Source organism: Astyanax mexicanus, chromosome 12, assembly GCF_023375975.1.
Source record: "Astyanax mexicanus isolate ESR-SI-001 chromosome 12, AstMex3_surface, whole genome shotgun sequence".
Classification (NCBI taxonomy): domain Eukaryota; kingdom Metazoa; phylum Chordata; class Actinopteri; order Characiformes; family Acestrorhamphidae; genus Astyanax; species Astyanax mexicanus.
Window position 1 is genome coordinate 8,713,149 of NC_064419.1, and position 18,838 is coordinate 8,731,986.

The following is an 18,838-nucleotide window of genomic DNA, read 5'->3' on the forward strand; positions in this document are numbered from 1 at the left end:
CAACAAACAACAACAAACACGTGTAAACAGGGATACACAGAATATTTGGCAACCATAATGATTTAATAATGATGGCAAAAAAAAAAAGACACATTGGACAAATATTTGTAAAATATATAAAAGAAATATATGCACCATTCCACTAAAGGGGTGGCATTTGCTTGATGTTTTCTTTTTTCAACTCTAATCTTATAACACATATAATTAACTATTCAAAACATGTACTGGTCAAAGGTTTCTAAGCCAAAGATGGTTACTTGTTTTTTTCATTACTGTTATCAAAACTCATGTGACATTTAAAAAGTCCACTAATTTCTTTGATTTTCTCTCAGATAAGTGTTTATTTTAAATAAATGGTTGACTGCATGTTCAAATAATTGATATTTTAGACAAAAAAAACCACTATATATGTATGCACATTGTACTTTTCTAAAATATGCAAAGCCATTTTTATCTTTTCAAGAAGAACCAAAACTAAAACTGATTTGTTAGCGTGCAATTTATTAAACAAATAAATGATGAACCAAACAGAATTGGAAAAAGTTGTTTACATTAACTAATATTCACATTAATAAATCAATAAACCAGGGGAAAATACTCACTCCTGTTACTGGCACTCATTCCTGTTACTGGAACTCACTCCTGTTACTGGCACTCATTCCTGTTACTTTTTATGTTTTGAGTAACACGAATGAAAGTAACAGGAATGCATTTTAGCATAGAACTAGCAAAAACATGAAAAATAGCTAAATGGCGTCTATGCTAATAGCATGAGGACACTGAACACATTCTAGTGATTTTCCCAAAATATGTACTTAAAAAAATAAACAAACAATATCTAAGAATTAATTTAGATAACAGGAACGAGTGTTGAGATTGAGCTCCTCAGTCATAATTAAAATAAGATCAAATATAAAGAAAAACAATCGAGGGAACTTAATTTTGGTCCTCACGTGAACTTCAGAAGAACCAGCTGATGTAACTTCCTGTTGTAGGTGTGACTTGTCGAAAGTTCGGATGTTTCAGATGTAGTAATGTGTTACGCTAACAGGACTGAGTGAAACCCAGGGACACAGCTAAAATGTGTGTTTTAACTTAAAAATTATGGATTTATTTCAAAAATATTTTTTAAAGCATAGCTGGGATTTGGAGACACACAACAATGCAAAAAAAAATCTTTTAATTATTAAATTACATGGTAAATGTATAGTTAGAGAGTGTGGACAGGTAACAAAAGCTATTTTTTAGTGTTCAAAGTAGTTTTAATTCACGTTTTTAATTATACGTCTTACTTTTGCAGTCAGGTCAGTGTACAAGACACTATGCTTTATAATAAATGTATATTAAAGTTATTTTTTGTGCACATGAATACATGTAATTTCCTGGGGACAGAAATGGCAACGATTTAGCAGAATACGCCATATATTGTTGGTAGGTCAACTTGCAAGGGAAGAGAAAATACATTAGGGCTATTTAATGGACACAAGTGTACAATTTATTTAAACCCTACTTTGATATTCGGCCATATGTGTCATTTTGTTTGCCGTCTGTCAATTATTTCCAATGCATCTCTAACAAGACCAATAACAGTAATAAAATACACAGAGAATCAGTAACAGAGAGATTACAGCTTTATTTCACTCCACACTTTCATTTACAATAAAGATAAATAAATGTTCCCCGTTTCTCTAACAGTTAACACAACGCTGATACTCAACACACACCCCCCCACACACACACACACACTGCACAAACCAGTTCCCATCTTTAAAAAAAAAAAAAAACTATTATGATTCCTGATTCATCACTTAAATAAACACTGTCACTGTGAGCACCTATAATGACTCTGATTCAGAGTCAAATTCAAGCTAATGAATCAGTATAAATCAGTAGCTAAACAGAAGCTTCAGCAGGAAGGTTCCGATTCATACACATTCAAAAGAGTCAAACATAAAGATCCAGGATCATCCTAAACAATACAGACTGTGTACAAAGGATTCATCAACACAAACTAAAACGATTAAATCAGAACAAACAATGTTTAACCACATGATTCATTTAAAGAGTCAATATCTTTCTTTTTCCACAAAAGATTTATTTAAGCAGATTGCTCTCCAATTCATATTCAAGAATGAAAACAAGAGAAAGATTAATGTAAATAAAGGCATTAATTTCAAATAAAATATTAAATCATAAGCTAAAGAAAATCATTATCACATTGTCACTACGTGACTAATTAAAATAACTATTTTGATCCCACAATAGGGGGAAAAAGACTCAAATACAAAAAATAAATATTTTCTCAATTTTGCAAAGAAGACTTGGAGATTAGAGAGAAGATTCAAATTCATTCCAAACCAAAATGAACTCAAATATAAATAATTCATTTACACACATGACTTCCTCAAGATTGACTTAAACTGATCCATTTAAAAGTTTACTGAATGTTTTTAACCTTTTAGCCCAAAGGTAATGAATAGAAATGACTATGATTCAGATTCAAATGAATTTCAGAACATTCGGAGTCAAATATACAGTAGATCAAACATACAGAATGACTTCCATTAAGCTTCAATGAACGTATCAAAAACTGAAGGAAAAAATGATTTTGCAGTGTTGCATGAGTCAAATTCAGATTCATTCAAATGAAAAAAAAGAGTGTAATATAGGTAGTTGCAAACACTTTTTTACAAGTGATTTTTTTTGTGATGGCTGAATCAGATTCACAAATCACTTTTACAGAAAAGATGACCTTGATGAAACAAATGAGATAAATAAACTCATGAGGCTCCGCCCACTTCAGTGTCTCGATCACCAGCAGGAAGTGGTGAGCAGTGACCACACACACACACACCCATACACACACACACACACACACACACACACACACAAAGTTTCCAAGAGTGAAAGGTACGTTAGCTTTTGTTTCCTCTGATGGGGAGGAGGAATTTCCTGTATCAGACCGCTAAATCATTGTGTGTTCCATCCTGCAACAAAAAAAACATTACATTAATACTGACAGCACTGCACACTACAAACCCACAGTTTACCATTTGTTTTTTCTTTACTAAATTATTTTATATAAGTATTTAATAAATACTACTTACTTTAAAATAAAAATAAAAATGGTTTATCACAGTACCAGAAATTTGATTGTCCAAATTTAAAAAACTACTGAAAAAAATAAACCAATAAAATAAATGTATTTTAACAAGTGACTACAAAAATAACACGGCACAACTTATTTTAAAACTGAATTCACAACAGAGGTCTGGCGCCTCTGCTGGCTGGTTGCAGTATGATGTGTAGCTCTGCCTATTCCCCTATACATCGTTTTAATGAGGGAAAACAATAGCAAAGCTACTGCGCATGTCTATTCCTTTGCCGCTTCCGGTGGCGCTATTTTCAAATATTCAGCTGTCAAAATAACGAAAAAAACTTCCTTCGCTCATGAATATTCATCTGAAACGGTCTATATTTCAACAAAAAAACAGCCACACCAATATTCCCATCTCATTTTCACCTCTACACTGCCTTTCCATCACCAGTATCTAATTCCAGCAGTTAGTTTCTCCTGTGTTCATTCAATTTAATACAGTAAATCCGTCTTTAAACCTTATTCTAATACAGTGGTTTGCTAAAATATTCATACCCCTTGAACATTTCCAAATTTTGTCACCTAACAGCCACAAACTTAAATTATTTTTTACATTTTATTGAGATTTAAAGTGATAGACAAACACAAAGTAGCACATATGTGTGAAGTGGAACGAAAATGATACATGGTTTTGAAAATTGTTATGTTAAATAAAAATCCGAAAAGTGTAACATGAAAAAGAGCACAGATTAGAGTAGTAGTAGTAGTAGTAGTAGTAGTAGTAGTAGTGTGTGTGGTTCAGTGTGTTTCAGGCTCAAGTCTTATACTGCTAGTCCTAGTCAAGTAACCAAATGTATTGCCATTTGCTGATTAGTAGCATATTAAACAGTGGTGTCAATCCATTAAAAAGCGGATTATTCACAATTAATCACTACTAATCCTTTAGTATATTTAAATGGAAACAAAATAATTAGAGTTAAATATTTGACATTACGTTAATTTTAGCAATGCTAATTATTTTAAACAATAATTAAATTGTTAATCACAATAATTATCTGATTTTAAATACTTGTACTTCCCTGTATTTTTAGGAAATAGGAAAACATAAAAAAATAGGATTTTTTTTAGGAAATAAGGAAACAGTAATAATTGTGTAATGCATGGCCTCCCAAAAAAACTCTAATACACACTCTAATATTTGGTTGGACCACCTTTAGCTTTGATTACAGCATTCATTCTCTGTGACATTGTTTTAATAAGCTTCTGCAATGTCACAAGATTTATTATTTCAATCCATGGTTGCATTAATTTTTCACCAAGATCTTGCAGCAGCATTGATGATGGTAGAATCTGACCAACTGCTGCACAAAGCAGCTCTTCTCCATCCAGCACATCTCAAAGATTCTCAATGAGGTTAAGCTCTGGACTCTGTGGTGAACTCTCTCAATCCATGTGTGAAAATGATGATCTCATGCTCCCTGGATCACTGAATTTCACAATTCCAGCACCATGAATCCTGGCATTGTCATCTTGGAATATGGTCGTGTTCATCAGGAAAGAAAAAATCCATTGATGGAATAACCTGGTTTATATTCAGTATATTCAGGTAGTCAGCTGACCTCATTCTTTCTGCACATACTGTTGCTGAACCTAGACCTGCAGACCAACTGCAGCATCATTAACCCCTCATCATTTACTTACTTAAATCCAGGTGGTGAATTTTTTTTAAGGGGCCTAACAGTGTATAATCTTTAGTTAAACCTCTCAATCTCTTCCGCTGCTTTCTAAAAGCACTGCAGAAACTCCTTAGCGAGTTCCTGATTACCAAACTGGTTACCAAACCAGTCATACGAGGCGAGAGGCTGAGCCAGTGAGCCAGGCTGAGCCGCAAGCCTTGGTAGGTGGAATGTAGAGCCTTTTAGGTTCATTTGCATAAAAAGCACTAATATTAAACTTATCAACAATAAATAAAGCATAAAAATAGGTACTATTGTGCAAATAGTTTTAAATAAGCTTATTTCTTGCTTTCCAACAGCTTTAGAAAACATTTGTATCATACAACAACAACCTTTTTTTTTGGACAGGCAGGGTGGATTCTTTATTTACATATTTTCTAAAAATAAGAAATATGAAAAAAACTTAAACAAGATCAGAGGTTGCACTCTGCAATGCTGCTGCTACACTCTAATATGCAACTGTTTGATGAAATGGTTATTGGCCTATAGACTGTACAATCTGTACTAGTACAGATAGTACTGATCTAATTCTGTATTATTTCTGTAAACAAAAAAAAACAGAATGCTGTATTCCAACTCATATTTTTGCGCTTTGCTCATGCAGTCAATGTAATACTATGTGCATCTAAAGTTAATTAATATCAGGTCGTATTGCGCTTTTAAAAGCAGTCTATTAGTTACTGTGAAGCTTTAGATAGATTAATTCCAGGGACGTGCACAGGAATCTTGAAGGGCAGTTGCTCTAACCTGAAGAAAGGGCGCCCCCCCTCTCTCTGTCTCCTGTATTCGTCTCTTTTCTGTGGGGATTTTGAATTTTCTGCATTAACACAACGTGCATGTGAATAATTCGAATAGTGTTTTATGTCCGTCATTCCTCTTGCTTGATAAAATGAAATGTTATCAGCTGCATGTAACTTAGTTTGGTTAGCCTTCCACAAAACAACCTGAGCCATGTAAAACGTTGACTGCAAGCTAGCTGGCTGTCGGGGTTTTTTGCTACCTAAACGTGGCACAGTAGGTGGCTGTCAGATTATTTAGGATCACTAAACTTCCTCAACTTGACGACATCGGATTTTAGAGAAGTTGATTGTGATCATGTCTTGTAATACTGTGAAGGCTACATTTCAAGCTCACCTTCAGGGCAGTCGCTCTACTCTCACGGCATCTTCAAATTCCTCTATGCTAGTCGGCTGAAGCGCCGCCCGGTCGTGTGCTGCTCTTTTTTTTTTTTTTCTAGTGAAGCATGCTGCGTGTCCCCCGCTACGCCCGCGCCCCTCCCTTTTGCCTCTCGAGGTTTCTGAATCTGAATGATTGACTCAAAAAAAACTTTTTTTTACGAAACTTCAATCAAAATTACGAATTATAAAGAAAATCTTGTTGAAATATGAAATCATATTTGCCTATATTATTTTTTCCCCTCCCTCGGAAGGGCAATATCAGCCAAGGACGGCAAAAGGGCAGTTGCTCAAGCACATTGGGCCATAGCGTCTGCACGTCACTGTTTAGTTCTATATATTTGCGGATTATATATGTGCACTGAATATAAGGTATTGTAGTAGTTTTTTTTGCTACATTTTTGTTACATTATTATTATTTTATACAGAATCAGACTCTTGGTAAGTTACTGTTTGTAAAATAGACAAAAGTTTACAGATTTTTGAAACATTTACTACTTAAATACCAAAACTTCTATTTTGTTGCAGTAGTATAGTAGTTTTGACATGAATAATTTTTTTTTTCAGTGTTTTCTCATATTGCCAAGTATATCACTATCGCAATACGCTGGAGTATCGTGATATTAATTTAAGGCCGTATCGTCTAGTCACTGAATGTAAAGTCAAAGCTGAGTTGCAAGTAATGTGACTCAAGTAAAGTCCACATGTCTGTTTGTGTGTGTGTGTGTGTGTAAGTGAACGTACTTTGTCTGGGTGTGAGTCGGAGTGTGTAGATGGTACGAGTGGGTCCTGAGATTCCTTCAGTGAAGCAGCTGTAAAGGCAGTTAAAGAGGAAGACGAAGAGCTATCGGTTCTCCACCAACACGACAGGAGAACAGCCAACACCACACACAGGAACACTGCGGGGACACACACACACACAAACACACACACAATTAAAACTCCATAAATCTTGAGTTGAATTCGCATTTAACGGTCTAAATATCATCTAAATGAAAACAAAACAAAAAAACAAATTGTAAACCAACCAATCAGAGAGAGGATCCATGGGACAACAGTATCAGCAGCCTCAGCCTGATTCGGAGACAGAACAGCACCTGAGAAAAAACAAGACAACAAAGCAATGAATGAACACTGTATATAAATTAAGAGACCACTTCAGTTTCTGAATTAGTTTGTCTGATTTTGCTATTTATAGGTATATGTTTGAGTAAAATGAACACTGTTATTTTATTCTACAAACTACAAACAACATTTCTCCCAAATTCCAAATAAAAACATTGTCATTTTAGAGCATTTACTTGCAGAAAATTAGAAATGGCTGAAATAACAAAAAAAAGGTTTAGAGTTTTCAGACCTCAAATAATGCAAAGAAAACAAGTTCAAATTGAAAACCTTTGGAATATAATCAAGAGGAAGATGGATGATCACAAGCCATCAAACCAAACGGAACTGCTTGAATGTTTGCAGCAGGAGTAAAGGCATAAAGTTATCCAAAAGCAGTGTGTAAGACTGGTGGAGGAGAACATGATGCCAAGATGCATGAAAACTGTGATTAAAAACCAGCAGGGTTATTCAACCAAATATTGATTTCTGAACTCTTAAAACTTTATGAATATGAACTTGTTTTCTTTGCATTATTTGAGGTATGAAAGCTCTGCATCAACAACAACATTTATTTTACTCAAACATTTAATAGCTACATTTAAAACATTAAAAAACTCATTTAGAAATCAGTAATTGAAGTCCTCTCTTAATTTCTTTCAGAGCTGTGTATTCATGCTCTCTGTGGCATCGTAGTTATTGCATTGTCGCAACATTTATTTCTGACTAGAGCTTCATTAATTCACCCCAAGATCTTGTATTGCTGATGGGAGCAGAGGCGGTCTTTGCATAGAGGCATTGCTAGGCAACTGCCTTGGGCCCCTCCCACTGCAGCCCACTGTAGGGGCCCCCTGACTAGCTGCAAACTTTCCATAGGCCTACAGCTGGTAATTGGGGCCCTTTGGACAGTAATTCACAGATAGTGCGTTCAGAAATTGTGATTCTTGTATGTTTAAAATGGAAACAAAGACAACACAATAAATTACAAAGAAATACAGTTCAGTCCACACCCCCTCTCTTTCGTGTTAAAATGGAATATTCCATCCATGCCATGTGGCCATGCCGTGAACCACGAACCAGCGGAATTAAGGAGAAATTAAGTGTACAAGTGGGTTTTGAGCGAAGCCATGAAGCACCACTTGCTACAAAAAGAAAAAAAAGAAGGAAGAGGCTAAACTAAAAACAGATTCTCTTCCAAAACTGATAACCTTTTTTTTTATAAATAAAATACTAAAAATATTTAAAATTAATAAAAAGTAATTAATATAAAATAAAAACTCACTTAAAACACAATCAAAAGTTATCTAATAGTGCACAGAATAATATAAGTTTCAGTTAGTTTCAGTTTCAAATAATTGAACCAGCTCCCCAAACCCTCAACCTGTACTTTATATTTGACAATATTTACTTACTTTACAGGTCCTCACCCATCTTAATTTTAGTTGTTATATTATTTTTAGCCTCGCGCTGAATGTAGCTCCGTGCTGCGGGAGGGAGGGGGAGAGAGAGAGCGCAGCGCGGCTCATTTTGCCTGATTTCTCTTGATTAAATATCAATAAACATGTGAATTTAATACCTTTTAATACCATATATTTTTATTCACTTGATAGGACCTTATTTATTAAAACTTTTTTTTTTTTTATCGCAATGCCGCGTGCGCTTTCCTTTTGACTGACACGCCCGTTCCTTATGACTGACGCTAAACTGTTTGATCCAGTTGTTATATTATATTATATTAATACCATTTTAACGTTTTTCGTTTCTATGTTTTGAAATTCGTTAGATTCTATTTTTGTCAACATTTTGGGTTTATTTTCGTTTGTTATTTTTCTAATAATAATAGAATTTACATAATTTATTTTCAAAGTACCGTGCCCAACACTGGCTGACAATGAGCAAGTTTCCTGGCACAACCAGCATGAATGACATGAAATGTTTAAAATGAATACAGACATGTAGAAAAACAAAGACGAAAACAAGCTGTAACCTAGATATAAATAATAATAGGATAATAATAGAATAATAATAGAATAATAATAAATAATAGAATAATAAGCTAATTAGGCATATTTGTAGCAGTAGGGTATTTTAATTTTCATCCCTGACTCTAATTCATTTAAGTTATATTTGATCTTTTTCTGTACAATCCCTGCTAAAGTTTTAGGTGAAGGAGACCTAAAGAAGGTCAGTGCATGTTTCTGGGGAAAAAAAAAAAAAAACCAGTGGGTGTTGCATCGCAATGGTAACCATCCATCGCGATGTTGGGTCATAAATGAGAATGGACGATGATATCATCCATCGGCACAACCCTATTTCTCGCATATTAATGTTGATGGGCCCCCTAGCTAAATTCGCCTTGAGCCCCCAAATTGCTAAGTTCGCCACTGGATGGGAGATTTGGGCCACTGTGCAAAGTCTTCTCCAGCTCATCCTAATGCTTCTGAATGGGGTTCAGTTCTGTGGTGGCCGGTCCATGTGTAAAAAAATAATGATCTTGTGCTTGCTGAATGTCTAATGCAAGGTTGCTGAGCTGTTCACACTACACGACTGGTTGTGCTAATCATAAGTCATTTTAATGTTGTGGCTTTCACACTTCGTGACTGATCTGCGACAGAGAGTCACAAATAACACATTTTATCGTGGGAAATAACTGACTCATCAGGCCACTGTCAAAAAACACATCTTGTAACAAGAACAGCCAAGCACTACATGCATGTGAGAACTAGCGATGCCCTGCAGAAGATATGTTGGTGGACATGTGGTTCTCTCTAACCATTCTGGTTCTCTTTATCCCATTGGCTGTAGGTGCTCTTGACTCTCAGTTGCCAACTGGTCCAGATATTAAACCAGCTAGATGTTTACCGGGTGATTTTTGTCAGCAATCTGCCAGCAAACAGGCGTGAAAACAACAGGCTAAAACTGTCTAGTGTGAACCAGGCATTATCCAGTAAGAGTTTTGCAGCTGTGAAAGCAGCCATTAGTTAATTTCTTTGCCATTATTATATTATTTAAAAAAAAAAAAACTTTAAACTCTAATATTGTTGATATTTTAGAAGTAAGCTTCTCCCAGCACACTGAGAGTGACTGACAAAACCAAAAATAAAGCATAAAAGTCCCTAATAAATCACAAAACGGAGACAGTATCAGGTGCATGTGGTTTCTATTTCCAAGGAGTCTGTTTGTTTTACTGTATACTTGACTTTCCAACCATTTCTGTGTGATTTTTGAAGTATGTTTGGGGGTCATTGTCTTGCTGGAAGACCCATGACCTAGAACACAAACCCAGCTTTATGACACTGGGCTCTACATTGAGACTCAAAACCCTTTGGTAATCTTCAAATTTCAAAAGTCTAGCTAGTCTATACTCTGTCAGCAGTGTCAGTCCTGGATCTTCTGCCATAGCGTTTCTTTTCATTCAAATGTGAATGCTTTGTTTGCGCTGATACTGATGCACCCTGAGCCTGCAGGACAACTTGATTTCTTTGGAACTTTTTAGGGCTGCTTATCCACCATCCAAGCTATCCTTTGTTGCAACCTTTCATCATTTTTTCTCTTCTGTCCACGTCCAGGGAGCTTAGCTATAGTGCCCTGGGTTGTAAACTTCTTAAATATGTTGCACACTGTGGACAAAGAAACATCAAGATCTCTGGAGATAAACTTGTATCCTTAAGATACACAGTTTCCACAGTCTCAGTTCTCAAGTCCTTAGATAGTTCTCTTCTCCTCTTTCTGTTCTCCATGCTTAGTGTGGTCCACACAGATGCACAAGGCAAAAAAGAGCCAGCAGACCCAAAATGGAACTATTGAATAGAACTACTGGTCAGTCTGTTCAGAGCAGTAAATAATATAATAATATGCAATAAACATGTAAGCTTATCAGAAGCTTTTTGTAATAAAATATAAATCAGTGTGATCCCTGGGAGCCAGCTTTGTCATGACTATCTCTAATGGCCACACTAGGGCTGGGCGATATGGAAAAAAATCTTATTACGATATAGTTTTTCATATCAGCCGATATCGATATGTATCACGATATAAATCAAATCACTTTCTGTTACACTTAAAGGTTTCTATTTTTACTCAGAAGTGACAGAATAAGGGAGTTATGGACAAAATCACTAGCAGGCTCAGAGCCTTGTGGACAGACACTAGGATGTTAACATCTTGCCAGGTGGGTACAGCTTTTAAATTAATTTTAAAAAGGGGACAAATATATAAACTAAAAAATATGTAAGACCCTTTACATTATATGTCTGTTTAATTTAAATTGCAATAACACTTTATTTATTTTTATAAAATTATATTTAATCAAAAGATCATTCCCCTCCCTGAATGCAGGCAACTACATAAAGCAAAATACAAGAGTATATCACAGTGTTCATTTTGACAGGTGATTTTGATACAGTCTTAGTCTTTTCACTAAAATGTATAATAGTTTTAGTTACATTTTAGTCTATCGGATATTATTAGTTTTAGTCAGATTTCAGTCTAGTTTAATTTTGGTCATATAAAAAGTATGTATTACATATGTTTTACTGTTTTTCTATTTTCTATTTGTTGTAATTTTAGATAATTTACTGCTTATGTTTTTTTTTAAATAAGAGCCTTTAGTTTTTTTTTCATTTAAATTAAGCTAACATTTAAATATTTAAAAAAAAAAGTGGCCTATAATGGAGGTGGGAGGAATAAAGTCAAGTTTCTAAAATGATCCACTTCTACTGCAGTACAGATTTATACTAACATTACTGGCTTTCAGTAGACTAGACTTACATTACTTAAGTGTATTTAAAACTCCAGTTCAGTAACAGCAATGTTTAGCTCAGTTCAAATACAGCTAGACAGATTATATAATCTTCTGTATTTAGTAAAATATCCAGCATAACAGACTCTCTATCTGTTAAAAACTATAAAACACAAAGACAGAGGAGAATGCTGCCCTCAGGGTTTTCTAACAGAAACAGTGAGAGTTAGGAAAAAAGATGGAAAGTGCTTCCTTTCTGTGTGTTTATATACTAACCCCTCACTCGTGCTGAAGTTAACCTTAATTTACACGAAACGTGGATTAACACGGCTAACGTGCGTTACCCATTAGTTTATTAGAATGTAAAAAGCAGTGAAAGCATCTTAGCTAATGATGACAGATTGCACAGATCCCTTTTACACCTAAACATCGCTAACTTTAAACTGGAGACAAGCTAATCTAACTAGCAGCAAACAGAGCAGCGTTTACCTGCCTTCAGAAATCTGAACAAGCTCACCTCTCTAAATATCTTGGAGACGCATGCCTCATATTTAAAAGGTGAGTTTTCCAGTGTAGCGCCGCTGAATAGTATAAATGAAGTTTATCCAGTAAATGGGAGAGAAGGAGCCGCTATGTGAGGAGTTCAGAGTGGAGGGGCTCGGGGGGTGGGGCGGAGGGGGATGGTGGAGAGGGGAGGGGAGGGGTTGTACTGGGCTGAGCAGCAGTTCAGCGTGCTGCCTGATCTCGTGCTGCGCCTTTTCACAACGCTACTTAAACGGGAAATAGAAAATTTAGTTTATCGAATTTCTCGCCCCGACTTATCGCGATATATAGTTTCCTCGATAACTATCGATATCGTTTTATCGCCCAGCACTAGGCCACACTAAAACTTTTAAATACAATTTTATGTCTAAACCAATCAAGGAAAGCCGGCGGTATCTTCTGTCTTTATTTAGGGACTTTATTCTTTTTAAAAGATAAAAAAATAAGAGATCGCTTAAAAATGATGAGTTTCTTTGATTTTACCAAATTGAAAACCTCTGGAATATAATCAAGAGGAAGATGGATGATCACAAGTCATCAAACCGCTAAGCTGAACTGCTTACATTTTTGTACCAGGAGTGGAATAAAGGTAAGTTCCAGTAATTCACAGATAGTGCGTTCAGAAATTGTGATTCTTGTATGTTTAAAATGGAAACAAAGACAACACAATAAATTACAAAGAAATACAGTTCAGTCCACACCCAGTCTCTTTCGTGTTAAAATGGAATATTCCATCCATGCCATGTGGCCATGCCGTGAACCACGAACCAGCGGAATTAAGGTGAAATTAAGTGTACAAGTGGGTTTTGAGCGAAGCCATGAAGCACCACTTGCTACAAAAAGAAAAAAAGAAGGAAGAGGCTAAACTAAAAACAGATTCTCTTCCAAAACTGATAAGCTTTTTTTTTTTATAAATAAAATACTAAAAATATTTAAAATTAATAAAAAGTAATTAATATAAAATAAAAACTCATTTAAAACACAATCAAAAGTTATCTAATAGTGCACAGAATAATATAAGTTTCAGTTAGTTTCAGTTTCAAATAATTGAACCAGCTCCCCAAACCCTCAACCTGTACTTTATATTTGACAATATTTACTTACTTTACAGGTCCTCACCCATCTTAATTTTAGTTGTTATATTATTTTTAGCCTCGCGCTGAATGTAGCTCCGTGCTGCGGGAGGGAGGGGGAGAGAGAGAGCGCAGCGCGGCTCATTTTGCCTGATTTCTCTTGATTAAATATCAATAAACATGTGAATTTAATACCTTTTAATACCATATATTTTTATTCACTTGATAGGACCTTATTTATTAAAACTTTTTTTTTTTTATCGCAATGCCGCGTGCGCTTTCCTTTTGACTGACACGCCCGTTCCTTATGACTGACGCTAAACTGTTTGATCCAGTTGTTATATTATATTATATTAATACCATTTTAACGTTTTTCGTTTCTATGTTTTGAAATTCGTTAGATTCTATTTTTGTCAACATTTTGGGTTTATTTTCGTTTGTTATTTTTCTAATAATAATAGAATTTACATAATTTATTTTCAAAGTACCGTGCCCAACACTGGCTGACAATGAGCAAGTTTCCTGGCACAACCAGCATGAATGACATGAAATGTTTAAAATGAATACAGACATGTAGAAAAACAAAGACGAAGACAAGCTGTTACCTAGATATAAATAATAATAGGATAATAATAGAATAATAATAGAATAATAATAAATAATAGAATAATATGCTAATTAGGCATATTTGTAGCAGTAGGGTATTTTAATTTTCATCCCTGACTCTAATTCATTTAAGTTATATTTGATCTTTTTCTGTACAATCCCTGCTAAAGTTTTAGGTGAAGGAGACCTGAAGAAGGTCAGTGCATGTTTCTGGAAAAAAACACAAAACAGTGGGTGTTGCATCGCAATGGTAACCATCCATCGCGATGTTGGGTCATAAATGAGAATGGACGATGATATCATCCATCGGCACAACCCTATTTCTCGCATATTAATGTTGATGGGCCCCCTAGCTAAGTTCGCCACTGGATGGGAGATTTGGGCCACTGTGCAAAGTCTTCTCCAGCTCATCCTAATGCTTCTGAATGGGGTTCAGTTCTGTGGTGGCCGGTCCATGTGTAAAAAAATAATGATCTTGTGCTTGCTGAATGTCTAATGCAAGGTTGCTGAGCTGTTCACACTACACGACTGGTTGTGCTAATCATAAGTCATTTTAATGTTGTGGCTTTCACACTTCGTGACTGATCTGCGACAGTGTGGACACTGGACATGTGGTTCTCTCTAACCATTCTGGTTCTCTTTATCCCATTGGCTGTAGGTGCTCTTGACTCTCAGTTGCCAACTGGTCCAGATATTAAACCGGCTAGATGTTTACCGGGCGATTTTTGTCAGCAATCTGCCAGCAAACAGGCGTGAAAACAACAGGCTAAAACTGTCTAGTGTGAACCAGGCATTATCCAGTAAGCAGCCATTAGTTAATTTCTTTGCCATTATTATATTATTTAAAAAAAAAAAAACTTTAAACTCTAATATTGTTGATATTTTAGAAGTAAGATTCTCCCAGCACACTGACAGTGACTGACAAAACCAAAAATAAAGCATAAAAGTCCCTAATAAATCACAAAAATCACAATTTTTTTTGTACCATTTTGTACCTTTATCCACCAAAACATAGAAGCTGATTAGTGTTCCCTAAACACATCAACTGAAAACTATGCGTGTAAATGGATGCACTGTCTGAGTCACTCTGCATAGATATTATGCAAATAAGTTTCCTGGAACCACCTCAAAGTTTGACATATCCAAAAGAAGGAAGAATAGAAACAGTGCTGTAGTGTGTGTTATTACACGCATTAATATCTTCTTTAAAGTGTGATTTCTGAATTAAATCTGAGTCAATCTTCTTCCTTGTCAGCAAATCTAAGCAGCTTGCATGCTTATGGGGATCGTTTAGGCCAGGGGTGTCCAAACTATGGCCCGCGGGCCATTTGCGGCCCATTTCCTTTTTTGAAAACGCCCCGGGAGTTATTTTAGAAATAGAATGAAAGTTGGCCCGTTGTTAAGCAGGTTTTTATAATGTGAGATTCAAAGTTTGAACGCTAGGTGTCAGAAACGGAGAGGGTGCGCATTTCTAGCGCAGAAAAACGGGCCAAAGAGTCTGAAAGCGGAGAGGGTGCGCATTTCTAGCGCAGAAAAACGGGCCAAAGAGTCTGAAAGCAGAGAGAGCGCACGTCTCTAGCGCAGAAAAACGGGGCAAAGAGTCTAAAAGTTGCTGTAATTAAGGAGTTTAATATTAAGAGACATCATGAAATTAAACATCAATTTGAAAAATCTTAGTTTACACAACAATGTCAAAGATAAAGATAGTAAGTCAAGTAAAATGGTGTGTAAATGAAATAATCAGGAAAAAAGTATTATTTAAAGTGGTATATTTCATTATTTGTTTTATTACGGAGTGTGGCCCATGACTTCAAATATATTTCTCCTTCTGGCCCCCAACAAAAAAAGTTTGGACACCCCTGGTTTAGGCCATAAATCCTGGAGGGGGAGTTCTGTATATCTGCATGCAGTAACATAATCGCCCCTTAATCACAATATTTTATTTAACATTATTATTTAAAGTAATAGCTTTTAACTTTTTTTTTTCTAGATAAACTAAAAACAAACATCAGATATCAAAATGTTTTTACTGATGGACTGAAATTTACTCTGATGTTTCACTGAACTAATCCTTTAAACCAGGGATGGGAACCTCTGATCCTGCACTGGATGGACTGGATCACACCGGATTTAACTCACCTGGGCGGTCAGGATTTGTCTAACTGACTCTGGCCCTTCGCCCCACCCTTCCTTGAGCACATCCCTAACAAGGAATGTTAGTAAGGTCTTCAAAGGAACTTGAATTCCGAGATGTCAATCTCAAAAGGCTCTTTTCACATTTATTTAAACAGGTTCTCCCAGTCGTCACTAAACTATTTTAACTGAGATAAATGCACTTCTCAGCACTCATATATCTTACATTAGCTCTTAAAACAACCAAGATTTCACAATTGTTGTTTGGATAGCGGGGTAGGGTGTGCTGATTCTTGTTGGGATAGAGGGGTAGGGTGTGATGATTCTTGTTGGGATAGAGGGGTAGGGTGTGCTGATTCTTGTTGGGATAGAGGGGTAGGGTGTGCTGATTCTTGTTGGGATAGAGGGGTAGGTTGTGCTAATTCTTGTTTAGATAGAGGAGTAGGGTGTTTTGGTTCTTGTTGGGATAGAGGTGTAGGGTGTGCTGATTCTTGTTGGGATAGAGAAGTAGGGTGTGCTGATTCTTGTTGGGATAGAGGGGTAGAGTGTAACTGATTCTTGTTAGGACAGAGGGGTAGGGTGTGCTGATTCTTGTTGGGATAGAGGGGTAGGGTGTGATGATTCTTGTTGGGATAGAGGGGTAGGGTGTGCTGATTCTTGTTGGGATAGAGGGGTAGGGTGTTTTGGTTCTTGTTGGGATAGAGGAGTAGGGTGTGCTGATTCTTGTTGGGATAGAGGGGTAGGGTGTGCTGATTCTTGTTGGGATAGAGGGGTAGGGTGTGCTGATTCTTGTTGGGATAGAGGGGTAGGGTGTGCTGATTCTTGTTGGGATAGAGAAGTAGGGTGTGCTGATTCTTGTTGGGATAGAGGGGTAGGGTGTGCTGATTCTTGTTGGGATAGAGGGGTAGGGTGTGCTGATTCTTGTTGGGATAGAGAAGTAGGGTGTGCTGATTCTTGTTGGGATAGAGGGGTAGGGTGTGCTGATTCTTGTTGGGATAGAGAAGTAGGGTGTGCTGATTCTTGTTGGGATAGAGGGGTAGGGTGTTTTGGTTCTTGTTGGGATAGAGGAGTAGGGTGTGCTGATTCTTGTTGGGATAGAGGGGTAGGGTGTAACTGATTCTTGTTGGGATAGAGGGGTAGGGTGTTTTGGTTCTTGTTGGGATAGAGGGGTAGGGTGTGCTGATTCTTGTTGGGATAGAGGGGTAGGGTGTTTTGGTTCTTGTTGGGATAGAGGGGTAGGGTGCGTTGATTCTTGTTGGGATAGAGGGGTAGGGTGTAACTGATTCTTGTTGGGATAGAGGGGTAGGGTGTAACTGATTCTTGTTGGGATAGAGGGGTAGGGTGTGCTGATTTTTGTTGGGATAGAGGAGTAGAGTGCGCTGATTCATGTGGGGATAGAGGGGTAGGTGTTAGGGTTACACGGCCTTCACGAAAAGGGTTATGAAAAATCACAAGAAAGGTGGCTGCACATGTGACCAAAGAAACTTACAAGAGTATTTTCTTGCATTATCTTAATCTGAATCGCTACCATTTTCCAAAAAAGAGATCAGTAAGTTCCTCCATGCTATAATAATTGCTCCTGCAGCAGAATAAGAAATCACTGTACTAAAATGTTATTAAACCCACGAATATCTTCTTTAAAGTGTGATTTCTGAATTAAATCTGAATCAATCCTCTTTCTTGTCAGCAAATCTAAGCAGCTCGCATGCTTATGGGGATTGTTTAGGCCAATCACTAGAATTTTTTCATGTTTTTGGTATAGTTCTATGCTAAAAACTAATTCCTGTTGCTTTAATTCCTGTTACACAAAACATAAAAAGTAACAGGAGTGAGTGCCAGTAACAGCATTGATGTTTTGTCATAAATATCAATTATTTGATATGCAGGCAACAATTTATTTAAAATAAACACTTTCTTGAGAGAAAATCAGATGAATTAGTGGACTTGCTTTTAAAAATGCTTTTTAAACGTCACGAGTTTTGGAATCACATAAAGCTTAGAAACCTTGTACAAAATTAAGTAAAGCTGCCTGAGATTGATTAGTACATGTTTGAAATAGTTATAATACTGTTATAATACTGTTATAATACTGTGTTATTAGATAAAATGATTTAAAAAAAAAGATTAAAAAAAATGGAATGGCTCAATTACATTCCAACACTTTAACTAACTTCTTACTGTGTTATAATTTTTTTTTGTTGCTAAATTTATAATCCTCATAAAAAATAAACATTTCTTTTATGGTCGCAGCAGGCAGCCCCCACAAACCCCACTTTGCCCTACTCTATATAGAAAACCTCAGCTCTTCTCGGTAACTGACCGCAACCTGCTTTCGTTCTGACAGAGAGAACACTGTCCTAACCCACAGACATCTTCACCCATTAAACAGAACAACAGGTGTAGGTTTCTATAGTATATACTAGTGCTGGGCTGTATGACCAAAAATGTATATCACAGGTTTTTTATTTTATCTTATTTATTTTTTGGCATGACTGGGCTTTTATATAGGTTTATGACTTTCTTTACTGTTATACATATAATATCAAACATTAAGTCTTTAAATAAAGGCTTTGATTACTATTGTATTTCCTTTGTCACAAAATTAATTAAATCAAACTTCATTAGCAGAA

General features: G+C 36.1%; 1 protein-coding gene across 2 annotated transcripts in view; it reads right to left on the bottom strand.

Moving 5' to 3' along the window:
• Positions 1-1,613: 1,613 nt before the first annotated feature.
• Positions 1,614-18,838, bottom strand: part of LOC103027051 (very low-density lipoprotein receptor) — a 40,208-nt gene continuing 22,983 nt past the window's right edge. Inside the window, exons 10-13 of one of the 2 annotated variants that reach the window (XM_049485786.1) lie at positions 7,037-7,105; positions 6,753-6,907; positions 5,581-5,630; positions 1,614-2,987 (exon numbers count right to left, since the gene is read on the bottom strand). In XM_049485786.1, the coding sequence (XP_049341743.1) occupies positions 2,966-2,987; positions 5,581-5,630; positions 6,753-6,907; positions 7,037-7,105 (296 nt within the window). In that variant the 3' untranslated portion in view covers positions 1,614-2,965. The remainder of the gene's footprint in view (positions 2,988-5,580; positions 5,631-6,752; positions 6,908-7,036; positions 7,106-18,838) is intronic. The other variant, XM_022670838.2, reaches the window with a different exon arrangement.